Source organism: Scleropages formosus, chromosome 1 (genome assembly GCF_900964775.1).
Source record: "Scleropages formosus chromosome 1, fSclFor1.1, whole genome shotgun sequence".
NCBI lineage: Eukaryota > Metazoa > Chordata > Actinopteri > Osteoglossiformes > Osteoglossidae > Scleropages > Scleropages formosus.
In genome coordinates this window covers 41887709-41913072 of record NC_041806.1, presented here as the reverse complement: position 1 = coordinate 41913072, position 25364 = coordinate 41887709, and the positions used below count along the sequence as shown (strand labels likewise).

General features: G+C 43.8%; 1 protein-coding gene across 1 annotated transcript in view; it reads left to right on the top strand.

The window, feature by feature from the left end:
- rngtt (RNA guanylyltransferase and 5'-phosphatase) overlaps positions 1-25364 on the top strand; it is a 66421-nt gene that overhangs the window by 29567 nt on the left and 11490 nt on the right. The window contains exons 12-13 of the mRNA XM_018743782.2: positions 13185-13253; positions 24401-24501. Of these exons, the coding sequence (XP_018599298.1) occupies positions 13185-13253; positions 24401-24501 (170 nt within the window). The remainder of the gene's footprint in view (positions 1-13184; positions 13254-24400; positions 24502-25364) is intronic.

The following is a 25364-nucleotide window of genomic DNA, read 5'->3' as shown; positions in this document are numbered from 1 at the left end:
GACCTTATTCACCAAGGTGTCTTACACTGCTAGAGACACTACTTACAGTGGGTCGCTCATCCATACATCAGTGGAACACACAGTATGGGAAACCAGAACAGCATGTCTTTGGACAGTAGGAGGAAACCCCACGCAGACACCGGGAGAACATGCAAACTCTACACAGACTGAGCAGGGATCGAACCCCTGTCTTCTCCCACTCCCCAGGCGCTGTGAGACAGGAGCACTTCTCGCTATTCCACCGTGCCGCCCATCATCTTCTCAGTCATTCAAATCGGTCGTGTCGAGCTTCCTCCTGTCTGTTTTAAGGAGTCTGGGTGGGCCACCCCCTACCACTGCTGAATTTGTACGTTAAATATTCTCACTTTTGACAGGATATGAATGCTGGAAGTCAGACCTCTGCTGTTTGTTAGCCCCATCAGTAAGCTCTTTGTAACATTTTTTTAAAAAAAAAAAATTTTAAACTGAAATCTGAAATTTGAATGGTTCCGATACCTCTTTTAACCCTGTGCTCCCCCTTAATGATGATGGTGACAGATTGCCTTTTGTTAAAGGGTCTTCTACGAAAGATGTTACAGTAATGAAGTCATGAAAAATGCAATTTTATTCCAGTCACTGCCTCATTGTTTTGTACTATGGCCTTCTGTTCAAAATACAGTGAAAGGTCTGTTCCGTTTTTACCCTTGGAGGGTAGAGGGGGTTGAAACATTTAAATCTCAGTTATTCACTTGACTTTGTGGGTTTTGCAGGCAAACATGTCTGGCGGAAATTCTTTCCGAGATGTTTCCACTGAAAGCTGAAATTGTCTGGGAGCTCCGTCTGCTGCCGAAGCGCTGTCTATCGTTCGGTGCGCTCAAGGTCTTGCTTTGTTCCTTCTGACGAATAATTTCCCCTAGATGTGTACTGCTTTAAACATCACCAGCAGATGGGTTTTTGTTTTTTTTAAATCATCCGTTTTTCACTCCTTTCTTCAAAATCCTTTCTCATTGGGATTTAGAGTGAAATTAGCCATATTTTTATGCGCTAGATTTAATTGGCAAAAAGTTTATTCGTACCTGGGCTTTGAGCTTCTCTGTGGATGAATTGCATAATACATTGCGGGGAGAGCATGTCCCGATGCTCCTTTTTGCTTCGCCTCTGCAGAACTACACAAATTCGTTATGGCTCTCTCACTGTTGTGTCTTCGTGTAACTTCTGCTTTATCCTAGTCACCCACTTTGCCCAGTGGAACAGGAACATATTTCTCAAAATATTTAGTCCAAGAAAAGGAATTATAGCACATCTCTGTAAATGAAGACATTTAAAAAAAAAAAAAGTACTGTTAATCCTTTTATTGAACTTTCACAGTTCCAGTATCAAAAATTAGAAGATGTGGAGTGGATTATAAGCATGGAAACTAATCTCTGGCAGCCTACAACATCTCAAAAATAACAGTTCATTTTCTCTCCTCTTTAAAGTGGTGGGAAAAACGTTGCAATGTAATGCCAAGTTTGGTAATGGATGAATGGATTATTGGTTGCATTTCACTAATGCTACAAATTAATAGTAACGATCCATTATGCAATGCATTTACAGAGCCTTTGGGCTGTTAAGATGCTGAAGAAATGAGACTGATGACTTTAGAGTGAAGGCAACGTTAAAAATGCCAGCTTAACTGAAATTGGTCAGCGATGACGTTCTCCTTGTCTTCTCAAGCCCCACGCACAGCCCTTGAGTTCCCCTCTGGATCTGTACCCCGTTGCAACTTGCCATGCTGTGACATCCCACTTCCTCGCGGCAGGTTGCAACTGGGTGTTTATCAGCAGAGCAACCCCAGGGCTGTGTGGTAAAGGACGCAACGGGAAATTGGATCTTTTCACCCAAATGCCCTCCACTATCAGTTCGAAAATCCAGACTTTTGCATTACAATTTTTGGTAGCTATCCCAGGCTTGACATTGCATGAGGTATCATGTTGATGAAATTGCAAACATAGGTCGTCGTAGCTGTGTGCGTGTGTGTGTGTGAGTGAGGGAGAGAATCACTATAAATAATTGAGGGCTTCATTAGCAGTGTATTTGTAAACTGCTGTGCGCCGCACTAGCCACCTGGGACATTACACTACAGTAGGCACGTGTTCTCCCGAGTGTCCGTAGTGGCTGGGTTTGTCTTCCTCAACACCTACATTGACATGGCTGCGGTTGCAATTGGCCAGATAGCTCTGTATTTCAAAGGTGTTTGCTCACCCGATGAAGACCGTAGCCCATAGGCGGAAAAGATGTGGGAGACTCGCAGGACACGCATCTGAGAACTTGCGTCTGTGTGAAATTCTCGGTACGGGTGTTGCGCTCCGAAGGCTAACTCAATACGACAGATTAGGAGGAAATCGCCGGTAAAATGCTTTAAATTTAACGAAGAGGAAATATTTTCCCACTGCAGCATTTAGTAAAGTGTTCAGATTATCCAAATGGAAAAACTTAGAGTGCGCTGTACGGTGTGCGTACCTTGAAATATGATTTATCGAAAGCAGTGTTTGTTTAGAGTGTGGTCTTCATTTCATTGTACGTGCGTGCTTAATACCCAGCAGGAGTAAGGCCGCACTGTGTTGGCATTATCTTTGCCTGGCTTGCATACCCTGCACTGTATCTCTGCCAAATCACAGCAGTGGCATTTCCTTGGATTAGGACGACAATACCATCTTTATCCCCAGAAGCGGAATGCCTTTCCAGGGCCTATTGGTACAGAACACCGATTTCTGGCGCTGTGGAAATTATGGAAAAAATTCTTCCGTTTTGCATGATACGAGCATTTATTAAACATCTTACGGTTTGCTTCAATTTATTTATTTTTGGCATTAAAAGGTTCCGATTCAGCAGGGTGTTGATAATCAAGTTATTTATATATTTAAATGCCTGAATCTGCCGTAAAATTGATGTACCAGGTTTTACCGGGATTGGAGAAAGGGGAGAATGAAGCGTTTGAACCAGTATTGGTGAACTCTTTGCTTTACAGTTAGACTTAATTAGGATGTTCTACTTATGTAACTATAATTACTCTGATTTTAAAAATTTGCTGGAAGGAAATGTAGCAGTTAGTATGTAAAGCTGCTCTAAGTAGAAATTAATTATACTTTCACTGTAAGAAAGTACAGTACAGCCTTGGTGCTGTTGTTCTCTAGGAAGGACTCACTCCAACTTATCGGTCCCATTGTCCACCATACCCTCCTCGAGCGTTGGACCAAGTCAACTGTCCGATTTGAAATGAAGGTAGTTTAAATTGTGGTGTATCTTTTGGCCTGCTTTCAAAGAGAAGAAAATTGGTTCAAGATCAAAGGGAGTACCACTAACTTGGCCTTCCATTTTAAATAATCAGTCAGACATTTGGGCAAAATCAGGTTTTTAGTTTTTGAAAACAGAACTTGATTAACATCTCTGTGCTTGGGAAATAATTTGAATTTTCCTCAGGGATTAAACTACATGCTACGTTTTTTTTCCATGCAATTTATTAAATTCCAGGCTGAGAATTGGGTGACGGACCAAATCCCAGAGCTCGGCAGCTGTGCCAAATACAATGAGTTTCTTCGGAGATTTTTTTTCCCCCCATAAATTTGTGTCGTCGTGACCATTACTCTGCAGCTGTGTTCAAAGACAATAGGATGCGACTGCTCTGAAATTGAATGTTTATGACACCTGTGGTGTTGACATTGACTCCACAAGGGAAAAGAGAGCTGGCTAATTGCATAGCTTTGTATTCGGTAATCGCTATAACAGCAGCGCAGTCCTGCAGACCAGAAAAGATGTTTCTGAACCGAAATCAATGTATACCAGTACAGTCTGTTGAGCAAATATCTCAAAATTAATTCAGTTTTGCCGGTGCAAATAACACCATCTAATGGCCTTCTTGTTACCAAGGTGACATGACTGCCTTTAAACTAAATTGTTTTGCTCAGTCTGCTCTTATGGATACTGGTCAGAGAGTTGCTGGCTTTCAGAGAAATGTCTTTTGATTAACTTATATGACATGCTTCAAATGAGTACGGCTGTAAGAGGCTAGATGTTTACCGCTGCAGTTCGCTGGGTCATTGTCATTCAGATCCTCTCTGTGGTTTGCTGACCTTGGGACAAACTCATCTGTTTATTGTAGTGAGGGGGGGGGGGGGGGGGGGGACATTTGTGTTTTTCCTCATCATATTTGCTGCGAATGGGCTTCTGATTTCCATCTTTTTACCTCCAGGGCAAATTCCCCTGTCACCTTCTGCTGATAGACTTTGAGACTTTTGATTCAAAGATGCGGCATGAGGCAGTGCTGCTTCTGAGGTTCCGACGAGATTCGAAGAGTGTTATTTCGGTGAAGAGGTACAGCGGAGGGGGAGCTGGACGACGTGTTCCTGGTAGATCTGCTTGACGGGGGCAGGAGGGGACGAGAGCGAGCTGGCTGCTCGCGGCGATAAGGCCCTTCTCGCGGGGGAGCCGTGAAACTGCGCTCGTTTCGGCCGTTTCACCCACCCTATGGGCAGTCACCGGTCAACCCCGGTATCGTTCATCCACCGGAGCGGCTCTCATTCGGCGCCGTTTCCGCTGTCGCTCTCTCGTCTTTGATCACCTCTAAATCCAATGAAAGTTCTGCCCGTGTCAGACCGATGACCCACGTGAAACACTTTCCGTTCACAGTTCTAGGTGTTGCTTTGTCTCTCGGGCATCTTTCTATACCTCCCGTGGGGCTTTTTAGTGACCTGAGCTGACCTCCTGCTGATCAAACTGTAACATGAAGGACAGTCCTCACATCCTTTGCGTTCATATCATTACACTATAGACAGTTGTAGAGTTCTGTGCCGAGCCATGGAGCCCGTGATTAAAATGGGACTACGGAATCGCTACGGAAGGCTTGGGAACGTTCTGTCGTTTACCGAAATGCGTAACGGTTACGTGGAGCACCGGCAAAATTGTGTGTGAGCAAAGCAGATGAATGGGACGTGTTGCTTTCATAAGTTGGGCTCGTGTCCACAGGAGACACTCGAGCACTGTTCCTTTATGAAAACTTCCTCTCAATCCTTACACAACATCACACGCTGCGGAGCCTGCGAGCCGATGCACACGACGTCAGGAGCATTGTAAACACGGGGGCGTGTTTCGCCTTGCTTCAATTCAGGGCTCTGGAATGTTATTTATTTATTTTAGGTTTATTTTGATGCTGCCGTCTGCATCCTGCTTCCACTGGCGCAGGATGATATTTTGCAGGTTGTGGCGGGGACCCAAGTTCCTGGAGTGTAGTGGGCAGGGAAGCATAGAGAACATGCGGCAGCTGCTGCGAGGAGACCTGTGTGTGCTGTTGAGCTCAAGAGCTCTCTTTATTCCAGATGCTGTCGAAAAATCACATCTCCACTCCCGGTAAATGCACTTTGCCCCACGATTCCCTGCTGCTAGCTCTTGGAATTCGAGGAGCCACAAATTATCGCTGTCTAAAATATGATAACAAATGCTTTCAGCCGTTCGGTTGACCAGGGATCGAGATCTGGTTGTTAGGCTCTTCACCTGAGCAGACGCTTGCTGCTTCTCCATCTGTAGTTAAAATTGCTATCACTTCCGAAATGTCAAGGCTGTGGTTATCTACATTTTGATGTAGAGTGAGCCTGCAAATTGATGCGAACTGTGCTCATTGTGAGCAACTTTTCTGAGGTTTTATTACTGCCTTTTATCTCGCTGGGTTTGTCTTTCTATTAATTTCATTTTTGAATTTTTTTTTCAAAGAAAAATATCTTTCGTAATGGAAATCTGGCAGCAGGGCTCACTCCTCCCGGCCATATGCGAGCAAACTGTTCCACGTTGCCTCTAGCGGTGGCGACATCCCAGAAAGCCCTTTTCCCGGGGGAATTCAAGGAAAGCCACTTTTCAGGCACCATCAGAGCTGCCCTGGAAGATGAATGAGAACTGTCCAGCGGTGCGGATGGAGCACCATGCAGGAGAGTGGCGGCCGGGGCTACGTGTCTGACAGCGGCAGCGATGGAAGCGGTTAGCGGCGCCTCCGGCAAGTTCCTGGTCACCTAACGGTTCACCGTGAGGGATTGCGCCATTGCGCCAAATTGAATTAGGGACTGAAAAAGTCGTCTTCTCTAGATGCCACAACAGAGAATAAAAATCGGTGAAGCACTTTTATCCTTTTATTTTTCAAAAGGCAATTACAATGAATGAGTACGTGAAGAGGGAGTTGAATCAGTTCCCTGCAATTTGGTTACCCTCTTCGTACAAAACCAGTAGGCTTATTCATCCAACTGTTCATCCAGTAATTTCTCTTTTGGATGGCAGTCAAAATAGGAGCAGAGTGCATATCCCTGCTCTAAGGGACCTCTGTGGAGAAAGCAGTTCAAGTTCAGACTGGATGTTGGCATTATTCGTATTATTGAACCTGTGATGAGCCAGCACCCTGACCAAGATGTAGCCTGCTTTGTGCCCACAGCTTCCTCCAATACACTCAGTCACCGCAAAGCCGGCTGAACGTGTACTCAAGGCAGTCTGCTGGAAGGATGGGTTTTATTTTATTTCCAGAAGCTGCATACTGTTTTCCACTTCATTTGTACACTTAAATACTGAAACAGGTTTCTGCAGTGATTGAGTATGAACCTGAACTATACTGTATTTTGCTGCTTGAAATCCAAGGGGTCCGTTGCAAGTAAAAGTTCATAACCTGAATTTATCGAAACCATTTTTTAATGGCTGGAAATTGTTAGCAGTGTGCTAGACTGGTCATTCCACTGAGGGCTTCTTTGGGTCTGACCAACCCAGATGGACTGCCTCTCCATTCGCTGAGGTGATACCCTCTGTGGTTCTGCTGATGGTCAGCTGGAACCCGCATGAGAAATCAAAATGCCAGCTGCTGGCACAAGAGAATGGCATGCCATTTGAGGGTTTGAGGAATCACTGGTGTAGAGGAATGAAATGAGCCAAAAACTGAAGCTATTCCAGCTGTCTGGGTCTTGATCACGGTGCTGTTAAAATAACTATGACTAGTCCTGGACAATTGCATTTCCATCACAAACCCTTTTAAAAGAAACTTTAAAGCTTTCTTTTTTGAGTGGAAAAATGTGTCCTAGCAGAGAAACTTGTTTCATCTCTTTGCCTGACTTTTGAGTACGTACTTTTTTGAAATGTGCAGAAAAGAACCTGTTCTCTAAATCATGCTGAGAATAGATAATGTGCTTTTTATTTTATTTATTTATTTTGATTCAACTTCACGAGAAGTGTAAAAATGCCCTGCAGCTCTCTGAGTGAAATGTGTTAGTGGGTAGACAGTGTGAGCTGGGAGAAGTGGAAGGAGTTTTGGGTGGCCAAGTTCAGGGGGGCTACAGAACTCTATTGTCCATCACTATTTTGGTAGTTTCACTGTGGAAGCGAAAGTTAATGATTAATAATTGTTGATTTGTTGCAGTTGATTTGGAAATATCACTTCTGTCTTTCTGAGTGTTAAACACTTTTTCTGCTGCTCTGCTGAAAGGAAGAAATTTGACTCTCCTACAGAGAAGAGAGGGGTTCCACGGTGGAATATGAATATGTCGTTTTGTAGAGCTGTAGGCGTTTGCTTCGTCTGAGTTCCCCGTTTGGTTTTTATCTTATATCCCATACAACTTATCCTTTTTATTCTGTGTAATTTTCCCCATGATTTGGTCATGGAGAACCTATCTCGAAGCTAAGCGTGCACTTCCATTTACCGTTTGTATTTAAGTTGAACTGTACACGGTACGGTCTTTTTTCCCTCCCCAAAGTCCGCCCACATTCTTGCCACAGGGTCTTGTTTAACCTCCTGCCAACTGCTACACCTTTTTGGCTTCATTTTACCTACTTGCCCTGCAATGTCGTCAAGGTTTGTGCTTCTGAGACTTCAAAACTTTCCGCTGTATTCATCACCGGGAGAGAACTGAAAACCATTCATATTGAGATCATCCATGCCTCTAGTCTTCGTGTCAAAATTCCCATGGTTCCATGTTGCCCGTGCTCGTTACCTTCTCACCCTGGTTTCAGAAGGGCCCAAGGCGGTCTCTGTAGAGCGAGGCGTTTTTTGCTCTCATGAAAGACGCTCCATTTATAAAGGCAGCAGCTGAAGCTTGTTTGAAGTCTGGAGATGGTTGACGTGGGTGTACTCTTATTGATAGAAACAGCAACTCATCTGCATGGAGTGTTGAGAACAGACGTTTCCTTTACAAAATCCGTGTACTTGTGAGTGAGGTAATTTTGCGAGCCTCTTTTAGTGTTGTGGCCTAATGTTGCATTTTATTAAACTGCATCAAAGCAGTCATAATTATATTTTTCGAAATGCCCGGAAACTGAGTGAGAGAGCAGTTTCCCCCGAAGGGCTGAAGCTCCAATTGGAGAAACTGAAGCTGTGTTGTTCTGTAAACGAAAATGAGTTTTGTTTTGTTACAAGCAAATGGTTTTATTACTGGAAAGATAAAACTTCAGACTGCTGTACACTGGAGCTGAAATTGGATTTATAGTGGCACCTCATTTTCAGAATACTTTCATAACCTTCAGTCGTGTTTGTCTGAAATTTTGTTTTTGGCAAGGTCTCAGTGCAATGTACTGCACAACTAAGAAGTCCTGACTTTGTACACTTCCATTCTAACTTTTTTGTCTGTGTATTCTGCAGTGCCAAAGCTGTCTCGTACAACTTGGAAAGAATACGACTTTCATAATGCAGATTTACAGCGTTCACACGTTTTTTCCGCCTTTGAAGAGTAATTGCCCTTTAAAATATTGCCATGCCAAATTTCTTTTAATTGCACTCTACACTGTTTATTAACTACTCGCGCCATGTTCCTGAAGTCGTAGCAGTGGGCTTTATACTGGAATGCTGCAGTAATTGCTGCGTGTTTGGATAGAATGTTTAATGAACTTTTAAGTGTGATAACTGCTCCTTTCCATAAAATCGGAACTGTGGTTCCAACAGGTACTTCTACTTCATGTTTCTCCTAAGGTGAAGTTGGCTGTGAAACATTTTCTTCCCTTCTGACTCCCAAGAACTCATGTAAGCGTTTTGATGACATACTAAGAAAGGCTTGCTAATATTAGTGGATGCATGTTTATGTCTGCTTTCTTCAGCACACTCTTTATAGAAAGCAGTGCTTGCATCTAATTCTCCTTATTGATAATTTTTATCATCATGCAATCTCTGTTCGGAAAGGTTTATCCATCTGCCTCCGGAGGGAAAACCAGATTAGCAAGGGCTAAGGCTGTTATTTAATTGAAAATATGTCTCAAGGCCCCATATAAGGGGGGTATTGAGATGCAAGACTTTTCACCGCGTTATAAGTGAGTCCTTGTTATATAAATTTACCGCTTTGTATAAATTTAATATAATTGCATGCAGTGACAGTCGACACCACTAACCTGCCAGTCAGAAATGGCACTGTGGCAAATTAAAATTGGTTGTCTTTAATAAAACATGAATAAGAATTTATTTACATAGACATATCCAATGTTTAATGTCAAATCAGTATTAATCATGAATTTTGTCAACTTGAAGTGCCAGCTTGGGTTCCATCCCTTTACTGCATTTTAAGCAATCCTGCAGTATATTGGATGTACGGTGTAAGGAAAATGGTAATAAGTTGCGTGACCAGTCGGAAGCTCCGTTAATTCACAGTAGGCCGAAGAGGTTGCAAATGCGTGTCTCTGGGACCTTAGTTTTCCCCATAGATTCAGATGAGCACACTCCCAGAGGAGTTGGCGGTGTAGCAGAGGACCCTTGCTGTTTCATAACCTCTGGCCTCTGAAATCAGCTTGAAAAGGTCATTATCACCAGCCCATTACCTGCTCACTAAACTCATTTTAGGAACTAAGGAGCAGCATTTACCTTGTCATTGACCAGAGCCCTTTGTACTTTATAACATGTTCTTTTTCTTCTGTTACACTAATAGAGCTCCTTCTTGCAAATTGGTCATTCATTGACATTCTGTAGATGATACCTCCAGCAAGTATGGAGCAAAGGTAATTTTTACCCTTGAAGGTAATTAGCCCACTCCTCCAGTGGTGCGGTCACCATAGCCTCCTTTTGTACGCTGGTGAAATTAGTGTTTTTGAGAGGAGAGCATCTTAAAAATTCAATAACTCTCCCAAGTGCAGGCAGAAAAGGCCCCCCTGTATGGAACACAAAAAGCTGTTTGATTATTTTTCTGTCTGGCTCAGCCATTGATGTGTTGTAAGAAATGTAGACAAAAGTAGTCTGCAGTGTTATTGGGAGGTAATGGAATACAACATGTAGTTTTATTTTGTCTAAGTGTGGGTTACATTACACAGTCATTGACCACATTTTCATCCACATCAATATTCTTCAGCTCATGTGGAAAATCCAGGTATTCTAGTTGCAGTGCTGCTGTCGTAAACACTTTATTCCAGGAAGCTTATTCCAATTAAACCTTTATTTCTGATTATGTAAAACAAGAATAAAGGGACTGTAGCGTTTGGGGAGTGACCAGGTGTGAGGTTGGGATAGGGAAACTTACAGGTGAAACTCCTCCTTTTTCCCGTGGCAACACCAAAAATAACGCGCGCACACACATTGTCTGAACCGCTTGTCCCATACGGGGTCGTGGGGAGCTGGAGCCCAACCCGGCAACACAGGGCACAAGGCTGGAGGGGGAGGGGATACGCCCAGTATGGGACGCCAGTCCATCGCAAAACACCCCAAGCGGGACTTGAACGCCAGACCCACCGGAGAGCAGGACCTGGTCCAACCCACTGTGCCACCGTGCCCCCTCCAAATAACAAAAACAATGAAATATGAAGGGAAGAGAAAAGCCCTTTTGGGATAAAATTGGGGGGAAACAATTCTCTTTAAAGATTCAGCCATCAAAGCTACCCGTCTCTTGTAGTGTGAACTCGGTGTTTGAAACGTATTTTAATTAGTGTTTTAGAGAGTGCCTGGATGAGACGCTGTTAATTGAAATGAGCCGAGATGTATCCGTCACTGGAGGCAGGGGTGTGGTCAAGGCTGTGCCGTTCTCAGCACATCAGCGTATTCCGCTTTTAACAGCTGAATTACACAAGAAATTACCTTGAGACAATATTTTAAACAGGCTCAGTCATCAATAAGCCCTTGCTTACCTTTTTTATTTATTTAGCAGATGCTTTTTTCCAAAGCGACTTCCAATGAACTCTGTGTAGTGTTATCAGCCCACACATCTTATTCACCGCGGTGACTTACACCGCTAGATACACTACTTACAGTGGGTCACTCATCCATACATCAGGGGAACATACACACTCTCTCTGTCACTCACACTATGGGGGAACCTGAACAGTATGTCATTGGACTGTGGGAGGAAACCGGAGCACCCGGAGGAAACCCACGCAGACCATGGAAACTCCACACAGATTGAGCGGGGCTTGAACCCACATCCTCTCTGCACCACCCAGGCGCCGTGAGACAGGAGCACTACTCGCTGCATCACTGTGCCACCCTATATAAATCAAGTATATATGCTTACTTTTTGAATATAATGCAGTACACCTACTGCAGAAGACACAACCCAAGTACCATGTTTTTAAGACTGCTGAGGGTAAAAGTGGGTGATGCCTGTCAAACTGTTGAACAAGCTAGAACGCTACAATCACGATAGTTATAAAAGCAAATAAAAATTGACCCAAGATCTATTTTGTTTCTGTCATCCCAAGTTTGACTCACTTCTGTGGAAATTTGAAAGCAGCCTTAAATGAGATGTTCAGGTAACTAGTTTACAGGAGTGTAAACAACATATTTAGAAGAAACATAAAATGGTGCGAATGGCGGTACTGGGAGATGGTTTCTGAAACACTTTGGCTAATTTGGGCATAGTGGCATAGTGTACTGATAATACTTCATGAGAGACCTCATCCAAACCTTGACAGCTGTGCGCAGGCTGTTTTTTTGTATGTGTGACGCTTATAAATGTTTTACTGCAACCGAGTTCCTTAAGGTTAAAGTCTTTAATCAGTACACTGCCTCTGGTTCTCACTGGACTCATAATGTCATTTTCTATCCAAAACATGTATTGCATTCATCTGAATCATCTGTATCTCCAAAAAACCATCGTGAGGCTTCGGGCTGCCGAATTGTTACCATCTGTTGTCCGTGGTGCGAACAGAAAGGCAATTATGGTAATATTTGAAAACCTGTTAGAAGAGGTGACTTGTCCGTGCTTTTTTGATTCAAAGCGTGAACATTTGCTTCTCCCCTTTTTGACCTTTGGCATTATCACGGATAGACGTGCTTAATTTGAAGCGTTCCGTTGGCGGTGCTCTCGAGCGACTTGCTGTTTACGTAGGCTGCTACCGTCGCTCTCCGCCGGCCCGTTGGGGAGACCAAGCGGACACCCTGAATGCGGAGCGTCGGCATTTGCGAGCCGTGCCATTGATAATCCACGGCGCATTTCGCCGTTTCGGTGTGCCACTGTGACATTTGAGATTGAGATGTGACATTTGAGCAGATTCGGTCGCCCTCAACCCGACCGCCTCCCGGGACGGATCTAACGCGTATCGGCCCCGGAAGCACGCGTGGCCACGAGCTTCCCCCTATTAAGACACGTATATGTATATTTAAAATAATTTTTCTTATTTTTTAAAGTGACTAAAGTTTTTGTTCCCCCGTAAAAATGTTTTTTGAAGTTTTCTTAAGGGTGGAGTCAGGAATCGTTAAAGGATGGCGACTCGGTGACAAGCGAGTGAACAGCTGTGTGTGGATACGGCGCCTGCTGTATTACACAGATCTGCGTTTTCACTGTAACTGCTCATCGGGAAAGCAACAGCATTTTTTATTTTTTATTTTTCTTGTGCTTTGCATACATTTTGTACTTTATTGAACAATTCAATTTAGCTCACACGTTGCTGTAGTTAATTACGGGATATGGAAGCGAAGGCTGCGCTACACGGTGTCTGTTAACGAGGACTCGACGCAGATGACAGGCTCCGGTTTTCTCACGCATCGCTCATTACTCACTGTCCCTTGTTCTCGTCACAGGGCCTGTCAAAGCTCCGTTTGTTTAGCCTGACTTAAAGGGACCACTCGTGTTGCTTTCCCGCTGAATTTCACTCCTTGGGTTTTTCTTTTCCCCCCTTAGATTGTGTTGTTTTTTTTTTTTTCTTTTCTTTTCTCCCTCTTCCCACCCCCTTTCCTGTCCCTCTCTGTTCTCCTCAGCCGCTGATGGTTTGTGCTCTTTGTTTTGTTTATTTCTTGCCCTCAGCTCCTGGAAGGAAGCTTCAGCGCCCAAGTGAGCCATGAGGTGGATGGTCTCATTTTCCAGCCTCTGGGGGTAAGTCCATAAAGGTTTAATTTGTGGAAGGCTCTAGGCTTACTCAGAAAGTGTGCTCTCCCCAGAAGAGGCTTCTGCTCTTTTTTTCCTTTTTTTATTTTTTATTTTTATTAATCTCTTCACCGAACCTCACCAGTATAAATGGCCCACTTCTACCGTTTTTGCTCCCTTCATCTGTCAACCCCCCCAGACCTTTGTACCTCTAGGTGAAACATGCACCGTATAGCAGGTGGTTTGTTCTCGCGTCGCAATAATCAACTGTCACAAATTCCCGTTCTCAGAATCGCTGCCGAAAACCACTGCCGTGTGCATATTTGCCATAAAGGCACATGTTCAGTGAAGTGGAGCAAATCACATTAAATTGCATATGATGGGCTGTAATTTGATATGGGCATTGCAGTGTATAATGAAGCGCTCCATCAAGATGCCAGAAGCGAACACAGAACCCAGGCTGTGTGATTCCTGCAGTAAAGCCCTTTCTTCACTCACACTTCAGTGTAATGACTTTGGGAGCATCTGATGCATTGTGTGTGTGTGTGTGTGTGTGTGTGTGTGTGTGTGTGTGTGTGTGTGTGTGTGTGTGTGTGTGTGTGTATTAGATGTGTGAAAATGCAAAACATGAACTATGTGCTGCCACATACATGTTTGTCATTGTTTGGAGTTTTTCTAGTGTGTCTAGCATGTTTACTTTGTACCTCTTAATAATATAGCTCAACTACACATGATGAGAAGCTCCATTTCCCCTTTTAGACATTTGTCAAATATGTAATTTAATGTAATACAATGCATCCATCCACAGATAAGTTTGTCTATAAATATGAATACCGACACTTTCGTATTGATTAGAAGGCCCAGTTTTGGACTCTTTTACTCGATGAATTTACACAAACTGGAGCTTTAAAGCTGACAGTAACTATACTCAATGTCAGCCCTCTTTCTCAGTGTTGGTTTCTGTTTCATTTTGTAACAGACGAAACTGTTTTCCATGCAGATCTTGAAGGTTTTAGTCCCCGTCTTTAAACGTGTTTCTGTGAAGATGTGCCATGTTTGATTATTATTGACTTTCAAACCGAACGCCGTCGAGCGGATCGGCTACGGGTAATTGGAAAAGAATCGATCCTGTAAAACAACCAAAAAAGGATGCTCTCAGTTTTGACAGTGCGTTTTCTTTAAAAAAACAACTTCGGCAATGAAACTTTGAGCATCAGTGAAGCAAGTCATGCGCTTCACTGAAGACCTGTTTACTTGCTCCTTATCTGTTAGTGTTTTGTAAAATGGTGTCATTTTCTCACAGTTCATGTATGCCAAATATAGTTTACTCTTCATGTGCCACTGTGTGATGATGTAGCATGTGCAGTGGATGTGCGTATGGGTTAATCCGTACACACATCCACCATACACACCGTATCCTCCAAGAGTTACATCCACAATACGGACAGCACTTATGCAGCATTGTGGATTTGACTGTGGGAAGATGTGATCGGAGATGAGATTATGGAAAAGGCTCATTGTTTTGGATGTTCATGCGGGACTTCTGCGTCCCTCATATAATGCAGAATCTCTAAGGGAAAAAGTGTCCGGTGTGCTCTGCTTTGCAGCACTGTAAAAGGGAGGCACTTTTATGCAGCACACCGTAAAACCCTCTGGTCATTACTGTGCCCAGCAGTCGCAATTCCTGCATGGCGCGTAAGTGACAGTAATTACGTTGTTGGCAAACAAGCTGGGCAGTAGGCTAATCACTGCCCACAGAGGCTGAAGGTCCGGCGCACATGCGGTTAACAGGCCATGAGAAGCAAGGCCTCCCATGTTCTTTCCCACACTCCAGGAAAACACTAAAGTCTTGCTTATTTGAAGAAAATGTCCCCGCGTCTCTCTCCCCACCCCCCTCCAGGGGGCACGGAAAGCGCCTCCGGCCGCCAGTGTGCATGGTAAACAAGCATCAAGTAGCATCGCTCCGTGCCCCTGAATTTCGGGAACAATTATAGAAGACGCCGAACGCTCTGTCATTATCCGTTAACAGCCGTCTGCGGAGAGGCTGCAAAGTAAAATTATGCAAATTTGAGCTGGCACAGTTGTAACACTGAGCACCTTCTACTTTGTAAACAACACCAATGGAAAAAAATAATATATTTATTTATAGCATGCTGCTTTAAGGGTGCATCTCTTTCGGAACTGCTAATGGACCCGTCGGCTCCGTTATTGAAATCACAGCGTCTCCTTCCAGTTCCCGTTGCCCAACTGTCTCTTGACTGAGACCGTCTTTGCCTTTGCCCGCCCCTCTCTCCTCCTTTGCTCTTCGCTCCTTTGTAGAAATGGAACTGATTCATGGCTGCGCGGTCATCCAAAACCATTTGTGAGCTCTCTATAATAAATTCATATTCAGAAATGACTAAACAGTACTATTTATGGGCTGAATTAACCTGAAATATGCAAAGATATTTAGTGTTAGACTAATGGCTCTTTGATGGAGCCATCACATCCAGGGTGTGCCTTACCTTGTGCTCATTGCTTCCCAGGGTGCCCTTCAAACCACTGCTACCCAAATGTGATGGCTGATTACTGAGAATGCACGGATGGGTGAGATGGTTCTTTGAACACCGAACCACTTAAGTTGTTATTTATGAATTGGACTGCCCGAATGTGTGGCAGTTAGGCTTGTGATCAGCCCATCCCACCCAGCACAGGTTTAAGGCGAAGCCCTGCGATTGGTTCTCCTGGATCTCCCTCCTGAATAATTAATGAGAAAGTTAATGGGGCCCCTGCTGAGCCTGAAATGAGGCTTTCCTATTGCTGGTCATTAGGAAGCAATGGAGCAAATACAGTGGCCCAGCATACGCCACCGGTAAAGATATATAGCTGATGTGCGTTCACAGTCTTCCACATTTTTTGCCAGCTGGGAGAAAACAGCACGTGTAGTTTTGTGCCCTCAGTTTAAATGCATAACCTATTGTTTCAGCATTAGTTCCAGTGATTTGTTGCAGTAATGCAGTAAATAATAAGCATTTTAAATGGTTAATAATTTGATAGGAGTGGAAAATACACATCTTTTCATTTACGTTTTTTTTTTTTTTAATATTTATATTATTGAACGCAAGGGGCATGGTGGCGCGGCGGGCTTAGCCAGGCCCTGCTCTCTGGTGGGTCTGGGGTTCAAGTCCCGCTTGGGGTGCCTTGCGATGGACTGGCGTCCCATCCTGGGTGTGTCCCCTCCCCCTCCAGCCTTGTACCCTGTTTTGCCGAGTTAGGCTCCGGCTCACCAGGACCCCACTCAGGACAAGCGGTTTCTGTGTGTGTGTGTGTGTGTGTGTGTGTGTGTGTGTGTGTGTGTGTGTGTGTGTGAGAGAGAGAGAGAGATATTATTGAATTTTAACATTTCTAATTTATTTAGATTTTATTTTTCATTTATCCATTTATTTATTCAGTATTGTCCATTTATTTGTCATTTATTTAAAATAATATTTGGTTTAATATTGGGTTCATATTTTTGTTTTTGTGTGATCATGCAGTAGATAGTGCTGCTGCTTCACAGTGCCTTGGGCTGTTTGGGCATGGTTTCGAATCCAACTTAGTGTACTATGTTTGCATGTTCTCCCCATAATTGAATGGGTTTCATCCCACAGACCAAAGACATGTTTCTGGTGAATGGGTGACTCTAGATTGCTTGTATTATGTGACTGTGTGTGTGTGTGTGTGTGTGTGTGTGTGTGTGTGAGAGAGAGAGAGACTGCCTTGTCATGGACTGGGTGTACCCTTAACTGCTCTTTCCAGGATGTGCTCCAGTTCACCACGAAGCTGAGTCACTGATAGTTGCGGATAGTGTTTACTAAGTGGTTACTGATGGTTAGAGAGAACTTTATGAGTTGTGGTTGAATGAGGCCTAAGACAGGAGGTCACTGTTGGTTCAGTCTCCAAAGGAGATTGCTTAGGGTAAACAGAGTTGACGTTTGTATCGTGGTTTCTGTTTTGCCGTGCAGCAGGTGACTCTCTTGAAGCTCAGGACTGTTCCTGTGAAGGGCAGGTTCAGTCTTATCTGCTCACTTCTGCCGGATGTATCCTCTCACTTGGTCAGTTTGTGGGCCCCTGGAAACTGCTTGGTGAACCACAGCATTCCAGACAGCCCAAAGTAGACCCACTTTGGCTTCTGGTGCATGCAGCCAACCTGCAGCGGCAAACCGGATGGACGTGTGACATCACTGTGAAGAATTCTGGGTATTTTTAGGCCTTCTCCCTGTTTGTTTCTCTCCACTAATTTCATCTAATGGTGTGAATCATAAGGGGGGGTGTGCACATGTATCGTTCCCGAAGGACTACAACTGCGTGCCATATTTCACTTGGCACGTACTCTGCGCAGTCTTTACCCTGCGGTAGCGAGGAGCCGTATTTAGCACGTAACGGCCGAGACTCACGGGGCAGAACTTGCACAGATCCATGACTGCGTTTGTGTCCAGTGTTGCAACTCAGATTTTCGCGACCAAAATGCGAAGACCGTGAGTGAAGACAGGACGGCCACATTAGTCGTTTCACAACAGAGCGACGCAGGTCATCGCGACCTGGCCAGCTGACGGAAATTGCTCCGGCTCAGAAATAGGCCTTCGGTGGACCTGTCGGACTCATCCCGGCACCCCGGCTGGAAGAGCTGGAGTCTCCGAGTGGCCTGCGTGAGGCCCGAGCGCGCTGCCAGAGGGACGCGTACGCAGGCGCAGTGCAGCCGATCGCATTAAATGCCCTCTGAGCAGAGAAGGAATATTGACTATTAAGTTTAAAACAAAATCAAAGAAGAGAAGCAGAGATGCAGATATTAATTTCTTCTCATCAGAGAGCGTGAGAGAGGCGTCAGTAATGGTGCTTTTTCTCCAATCTGTTGCATTTGTAGCACTCTGGTCGATACTGCTGGCGCTTCGCAGTGTTAACCACTAATGATCCCTTTTCTGGTGTGCGGCCAGCCTGATATGTACGCCGTGCATATCCTCTTCTCACGGCGTTTTATTTGAGTTATTCTTTTCATTCTTTTCTGTTAGTTTCATTTTATTTGGTTGTCCTGCTATTAATTTTTCTGCCGTGCTTTCTTCAGGGAGGTGGCAGTATTTGGCTGAAGTGGTAAGATTTCCACTCAGCTGTGTTATATGGAGAGCTGGAAGGGGGCTACCTGGCCCTGGGGGGTCACAGGTTAATGTCAACGCACAAGCCAGGGGGAGATGGAAGATGAAGTCGATTCCTTCAAGACATAGATGTCTGTCAAAATTTGTCCAGTTCTCTTTTCTTTCACTCCAGAACGATGCAAGTCACAGACAGGCTTCTGACTGAGTCAGGGTGGGAGATGCTTATGATTTTTTTAAAGCAAATGGACATGAAAAAGAATAAGCAGACCACAACGTGCTGTGACCAAGGCCCTTTTAGTCGACAAGGAAGGGCCCGTGTCTTTGTTTCTTCCCGGAGACAACAAGGAGGAAAACAAAAGACACGATGAAGATTAATCACGGAACAGCATGTCGGCGGTTGCAGATGGTGGGCCTGCAAATCGGCACACGTTCCAGATGGTGCCCCCGTATAGCGCGGCTGACTTTGCAAGCGCACGACTCTCTTGCCCCACGCCCCATTCCATGCAGCTCTCTTACTCGTGAACGGGAAGAAGATACGATGCATTAGGGTGATTCGCGGCGGTCCCTGCGTAGGACTGTTTGCACACAGACTGATTTTCTGTTATTAAGTGGCGAAGACAAGATGGCTTTGAGGTCTGGACACGACACTTTATTGAGCAAATTCTCATTATCTTGCGTTGGAGTACAGATGAATACCATCACTGTTGAATAAAAAAAAAATACATTGCAGAATATAGTGCCTGGGACTTGAACCAGCAGTATATTAAAATAATCTTATGTTAACTGTAACCATTTTTCAATTGAGCCACCTGAACCTTGATATGATTTTTGACACTTTTTGGCAGGATAATAGAACAGACAGAGTAAGTTCTTTTGTGGTCTTCTCCTGTGTCTACGCGCCTGTTGAAATGGAAAAGCTTTGGCCAGGATAAATTTACTATTGTTGTTTATTGGATGAGTGGTGTTCGGTGTAGTACTTTATTCACCAGCTTGTTTCTTCTCAGTTACTTCACCAAGCTTCTCTCCAGGTTGATGAAAACATTTATGGCCTGTTGCAAACACAAGTAGAGCATGTATTTAATACAGTCTGAATGAGCAGTGCTTTCTCCTATAGTCCGAGCCTCAGTCGAACTCTTTCCACATCGCACAGGAATAAAACTTAGGGTCTTGTTAAAGCCATTTGATCACTGATGATGAACATTACCTTGCAAATGAGATATTGCCTGAATGTTAATTAGGTGAGGTGTGTCAGTGGGGCATTAAGTCAAACACGGTATTCTGCATCTAGCTTTCTTTTCTTCCCCCAAGCCACGCTACTTAAAGTAGAGTGGGTGAATGATGGTGGGCAAGGGCCTTTGCCAGTGACGGTCAAAAGAGAGAGCACACTCTGAAGCTCACCCCCATGGCATGACATGCAGATCTGAATCCCAGCAGCAGTGCTGGAGGGCCCCGGTGCAAAGTAGGTTAATGATGATGAACGTTCTCCTTCACCGCTGTGCCCGAACCACCTACAACCTCACCCCTATAAAGTAGATGGCAGAAGAAATTATTCAAATTATATTTTAGTACCTCAGCTGCATGCAGAATTTTTCCTAGAATTCTTCCATTTGTTTTGTAATCTTTTCATGTTTGTCTTTACTCGACAGAACAAAATGCTGATGTTGTCACCAAGCATGACAGATGTGGCAGACGACAAGAGAATGCTGAAGGTCATTTTTGTTGCTCTTGAATTTGTTTTGCCGCTTCTTCCGGTTTGAACTGTTTTGTGTATGCCTCTCAACTAAGATGAATCTTATCAGTTGTTTTGAGAGGCAGGTCCTTCAGATGTGCGCGCGTGCGCACACACACTCAAAACATGAACACAGCTTCCAGTACATAGTCCTGCATTACCAGAAGAAGAATTTTGACTGCCATTGTCATGTAACCATGGTGCTACACGACATTGTTCATCTGCTTTTGTGAAACTGAAGAACTAACAGCTGTGCTTTTGGTACTACCTGCCGTAAGTGACTCTCATAAGTCATCGCAGCCCGATCGTTTCGCACAACATGGTCCTCGTCCACCCTTACGCTCGCGGTGATGAAGAGATGGGGTGTCATGGCAACTCCAGTATACTCTTTAATTTACATGTCCTCATTCTGATAAATGAAAAGACATTGCTCGAAGATAAATTTGACACTCTTCTGATAATAACAGAAACAAATTATTATGCAGGAAGAGGTTTTGATTATTGTGAAACTCCTGCAAAGACAGAACTAGAAAAGCTTTGCTGCTGGGATTCTTTATGCTTTGCATGGTAATTGGTAAGGTTTTTGATAAGGTAAGTGAACTTTGTATTGGGTTGGCTATATATGTATAAATAAATATATATATATTATTTTATTGGTTGGACTAATTTAACATACATGCTAAATTGGCTGAGGTATTTGCCATGCAGTTTTTTTTTTTTTTTTTTTTAAAAGAATGCTGCCTCTTGGTTTAATGAGCAGCTGTGGGGACAGCCTCTCGTAGGCAAGCTGTTGACGCTTTGATAGATTAATTAAAATGACAAAACCCAGCAATCAAACGCTTCTGTCTGTCATTCCAAAGTTGGCCCCAAGACCTAGAATTAGGGAGCGCCGCGCCTGTTTCATTGCCAGCCCCGTTGTATTCCGTAGCTCGACTTCGGAATGCTGCCCTCCACAGGCCGAGGGGGTCACCTGGTTTGGTACCGTAGGCCCATCTGGTTCTGCTCGCTGTCCTTGTGTAGAGGGAAGAAGTTCTGCTGCTCTCCCCGTGCAGGGAGGTAGTTAATGCCTCCATCCAGCCCCGGTCCCTGGCAGCAGAGTGACGGAGCTCCCAGCATGCCCCTCTCTCAAAGCATTCATTGCCAGTTTTAACCAGAGCCAAGGCCATCAGCAGATCCCCCCGCTCCTGTCTGTCGCCTGTATGAGTGTCTGTACCGAAGAACATACTGTGTGCGCACCTCTTGGCGAGAGCGATGTCGAGCGGGGAGGTGAAAGCGGCAGCACCCTGCCAATAAAGGGTTCTTGTTGCAGATTCCCCTGAATGCCTATTGTGACACCTGGCAGTAATTTAAAATAATGTCAAAAGTGCCACCCACGCACGGCACAACACAAAGGACGATGGGGGCTCTGCACTCTCTCAAGGAAATTGTCGAGAACTGCCTCTTGCAAATATTTAATCGTAAACGCGCGTGTAAATCTTATTGCAAGGTTACGATTTTAATTACTGGACCTGAGTTTACATATATTTATTAAGAGCTTATTCGCCAAAGCTTCCCTTTTTTGTACATTAGTACCGGTACCAGTGATGATAATCAGCAAGACAGTTTTAAATTGGTTCTCACAGGGGGGCCATTTGCTATGAAGATTTTCAGCCTAACCGATGGAAATAATTTAGCATTTCCACCCACTACTGAAACCAGTAGCAAATTGTTCAATAAAATTTGGTATTTTAATGTGAAGCCACAGTAGGGATTGTTTTTCTCTTCCTTTCAGGCATTTTTATCTCAATAAAATAAAACTTAAAAGCTATTTTTTTTTTTTGTTTGGAAAACTATGTACTGTGATTATTCTTTGCACAGTGATCGTTGTCCGGGTGATGGTGGGCCAGGGTGGTCTTTTGGCAACGCACAGAGATCGATGCCGCTCCGCAGCAAAGCAGGACCTCCGCAGGGGCTCTCGGCCCCACCGCTGGACGGGTCTGCCTGACGGAGACCCCCCAGCGGGATCTAATCAAAGGGTCTGTGGCCCGAGAAGTGCCATTGTCACGGGAAGGTCAAAACCAAGAGCTCAAATATCTGTTTGCAGACAAGTGGGTGGGAATCACGTCTTCTCGCAGCAGGAACGGAACCGCTGTATTACCCTTGATGGTGGATTTTGCTGAATAGCTTGGTATTTTGCCGACGCTATTCGGGGGTGCTATAACAGGGGCATTCATGGAATTTCAGCTGGTAACCTTCAGTGTTCGTCTGTAACTGCTGTGTAACTTTGTCTTGCAATCTGACCGTTAGGCTAATATTTATGAACTTGTGAAAGCCAATATATGTCTGCATGTCTCGTGGAAACCTTTGGAGTAGCCTTTAAGTGCTTGGTGAACAGGTTCTTAGCTTCTAAAGTGGATCAGTACGCATACGACGGAATCCGTTTCAGCTTTTCCATCACTTTTATAGATATTTATTTTGGTCTCATCTGTCCACAAAATCTGGTTCCAGAACTCCTGAGGCTTACCCCAGTACTTCTTTGCAAATTCCAATCTGCACCGTCTGTTCTTGCTGCTGGTGAGGGGCTTACACCTTGCAGCAGAGCCGCTGTATTTTTCTCGATTGACTCCTGCAGATTGTTCCGCTTGATATTTTCACCACCGCACTCTGGAGATTTTTCATTGCGCTAATGGGACTTTGGGAATATTTCCTTGAGTTTAGAAACTGTTTTTGTCATTCACTCTTTTGGACATGTGCTCCACTCCTTCCATTTTTTTTTTTTTTTTTAAATTTTATTTTGAAGTAACTTGTGTATTATTCGTTTGGCATTGTCAAGACTTTTACCACCTTTATTGATGATAATTTTAACTGCGCAGTCTTCGTATTGGTTTTTGCTGTTTGACTTTAGTGAAGGAATTTAAACAATGGTATTACAACATTTCAGACATCTCTAAACTGTCACAGCTCTTTTTTTTGTGCCAAATCCAGCCAGCACCGAACTAGACCCAGTTCTCGGCAAGGTTGAAGTGTTAGTCCAGGTCTGTAAAGAAAATGTGTCAGAAACAGTTAATTCCCCTTGTAACACGACTCTCAGAGGCCATATATCTTGCTCAGGTCAGATTAGTACATTGCAAGGGATATAAACAAAACCAGCACTAGAGGATAGAGTGTCATTTTTATTTATCTTTAAAAGGAAAACAAGATGATGTCCCTTTAACGGGATCGATGATCCTGTGGTTGTTAGCTTGTAGATGGTATGACTCGACAATTCCGAGTTGTGAAGGTATGACACCCTACAGCAGGCAAGTTCACTTCTTCCAGACTCGCGTCTCCCATGATCTAAGTTCATGTAATCTATAAATGTTCATGCTCTGTAACTTTGAGATCATAACTGTTGAATAATGGATAAACTTTCACGCAGCTACTTGTCTAATGTAAATGTTTAATAATACATTTTTAGAAAAATTTTATGCAGCTACTCGTGTGATGTACATTAGGTCATATGGTGCAAGGTAAACTAACTGTACTTAAGAAATCATGACTCTGCATCTTAGTAACTCTTCCTGCTGACGTTTGTATTGTTTTTGTATTTTCTATGAGATGTTCCTCGCTTTGGAAAAAAGCATCTGCTAAATGAATAAGTGTAGATGTAAGTTTTTCTATCCGTCCTGTTCCAAGGTTTGATTGAAAGGTAGCCTTGGGTAAGCTGTTCCAGGTCATGTGTAAAACCCTTTATGTGAAAGTTTTTATTGAGGGGGGAAAAAAATATAAGCAGCATTTAAGAAACTATAATCAAATTCTGTTCTTTTTCAGCAGGTGTAACTTCACACATTTGTGTTTAAATGAGGAATGTAAATTAGTTTAGTTTATATACCTTTTTTGGCACAACTACCATGTGAGAATTGAGTCTGAATCCTTTAGAGTTATCTTTTACCTTTGTACCGGATCCTTGAAAGTTGCATCTTCACAGTGGAGCAGACAGGATTATTGAAACTGGCTTTAGAGTTGTATTTTCGCACACTGAACACACCAGTATGAATCCCACATGAAGTCTCTCTGGTTTTCATCATAAATTTTCCACATTACATTTTAACTTCACGATTGTACCTTATTACATGGGCAGGAGGTAGTATTAATGCCATCCACTTTTCGTGAAATGGTGTGTAGCATTAGTGACGACCTTTCAGAGAATGGAGAGACAGAACTGCGAACTCAGTGCATAGTTGCTGTGCAGTCATCTTCTTGGCATACCCTTCCAGTGGCATGCTAGGAGATATGTAGGCATGTCCCTGCTCTGTATGTCATCGGGTTATGCACTGACTCCTCTCACCATGTCTCCACAGAAATACCGGCCAGGAAGATGCGATGACATCCTTAAATGGAAGCCACCCAGTCACAACTCTGTGGACTTCCGTCTGAAGATCGCCCGAATTGGAGGAGAGGGGTAGGTCTCCGCTGCTGCGCAGCCCCACCTGAACAGATGTACTGTATACCTATTACATTTTCCTAAATTTTCTGTAACTATAACATTTTCTGCCTTTTAAAAGTTATCTTTTTCCATCACTTTTGAAAAACATTTTATAAATTACGTTGGTTACATAAGCTATGCACTGAATAGCTTTTTTATATTATGCTGCAAAAAAAATTGAACTGGATATAATAGGTGTCCTTCATGAATAAAACATTGTTCAGTTATAGCTTGTTCTTGTGCTTTAGGAATTTAATTGATCATCTCAATTTATTTATTTCCAGTAATAAATTATGCATGAACTAGATTTGTGGGAACCTTGGCCTAGCACAGCCTTTGACTGGCATTCTATACTATATTTTTCCTTAGTTGCAGGGTAACACAGGGCAACAGCAATGACTCCGCCCCCTTTTAGTAGCTGTCTTTTTGACTGTTGCTCCGCCTGTGATGGTCAGAGCTGACAGTTTCACTTGCTGACCCACAGCAGCCCCGTTTCTTAGGCATCGAATGCCAGGTCCGTTCTACCGCAAGCAGCAGGTGGACATGTTCGACTCATCGTGGGTGTAAGTGTGGGTGCTTGGCGATGACAAAGATGTGGGGAGTGGCCTTACTGCTTCTGTACTCAACATTTTCCCATCTCACCTTGCGCTATACATTTACGTTTATTCATTTAGCTGACACTTTTCTCCAAAGCGACTTACAGTGTTAAGGTTACAATTATTATCACAGTTACGAAATTACAACTATTTACCCATTCATACAGCTGGGTAATTTTTTTTACTGGAGCAATTTAGGGTAAGTACCTTGCTCAAGGTTACTACAGCCAGAGGTGGGGATCG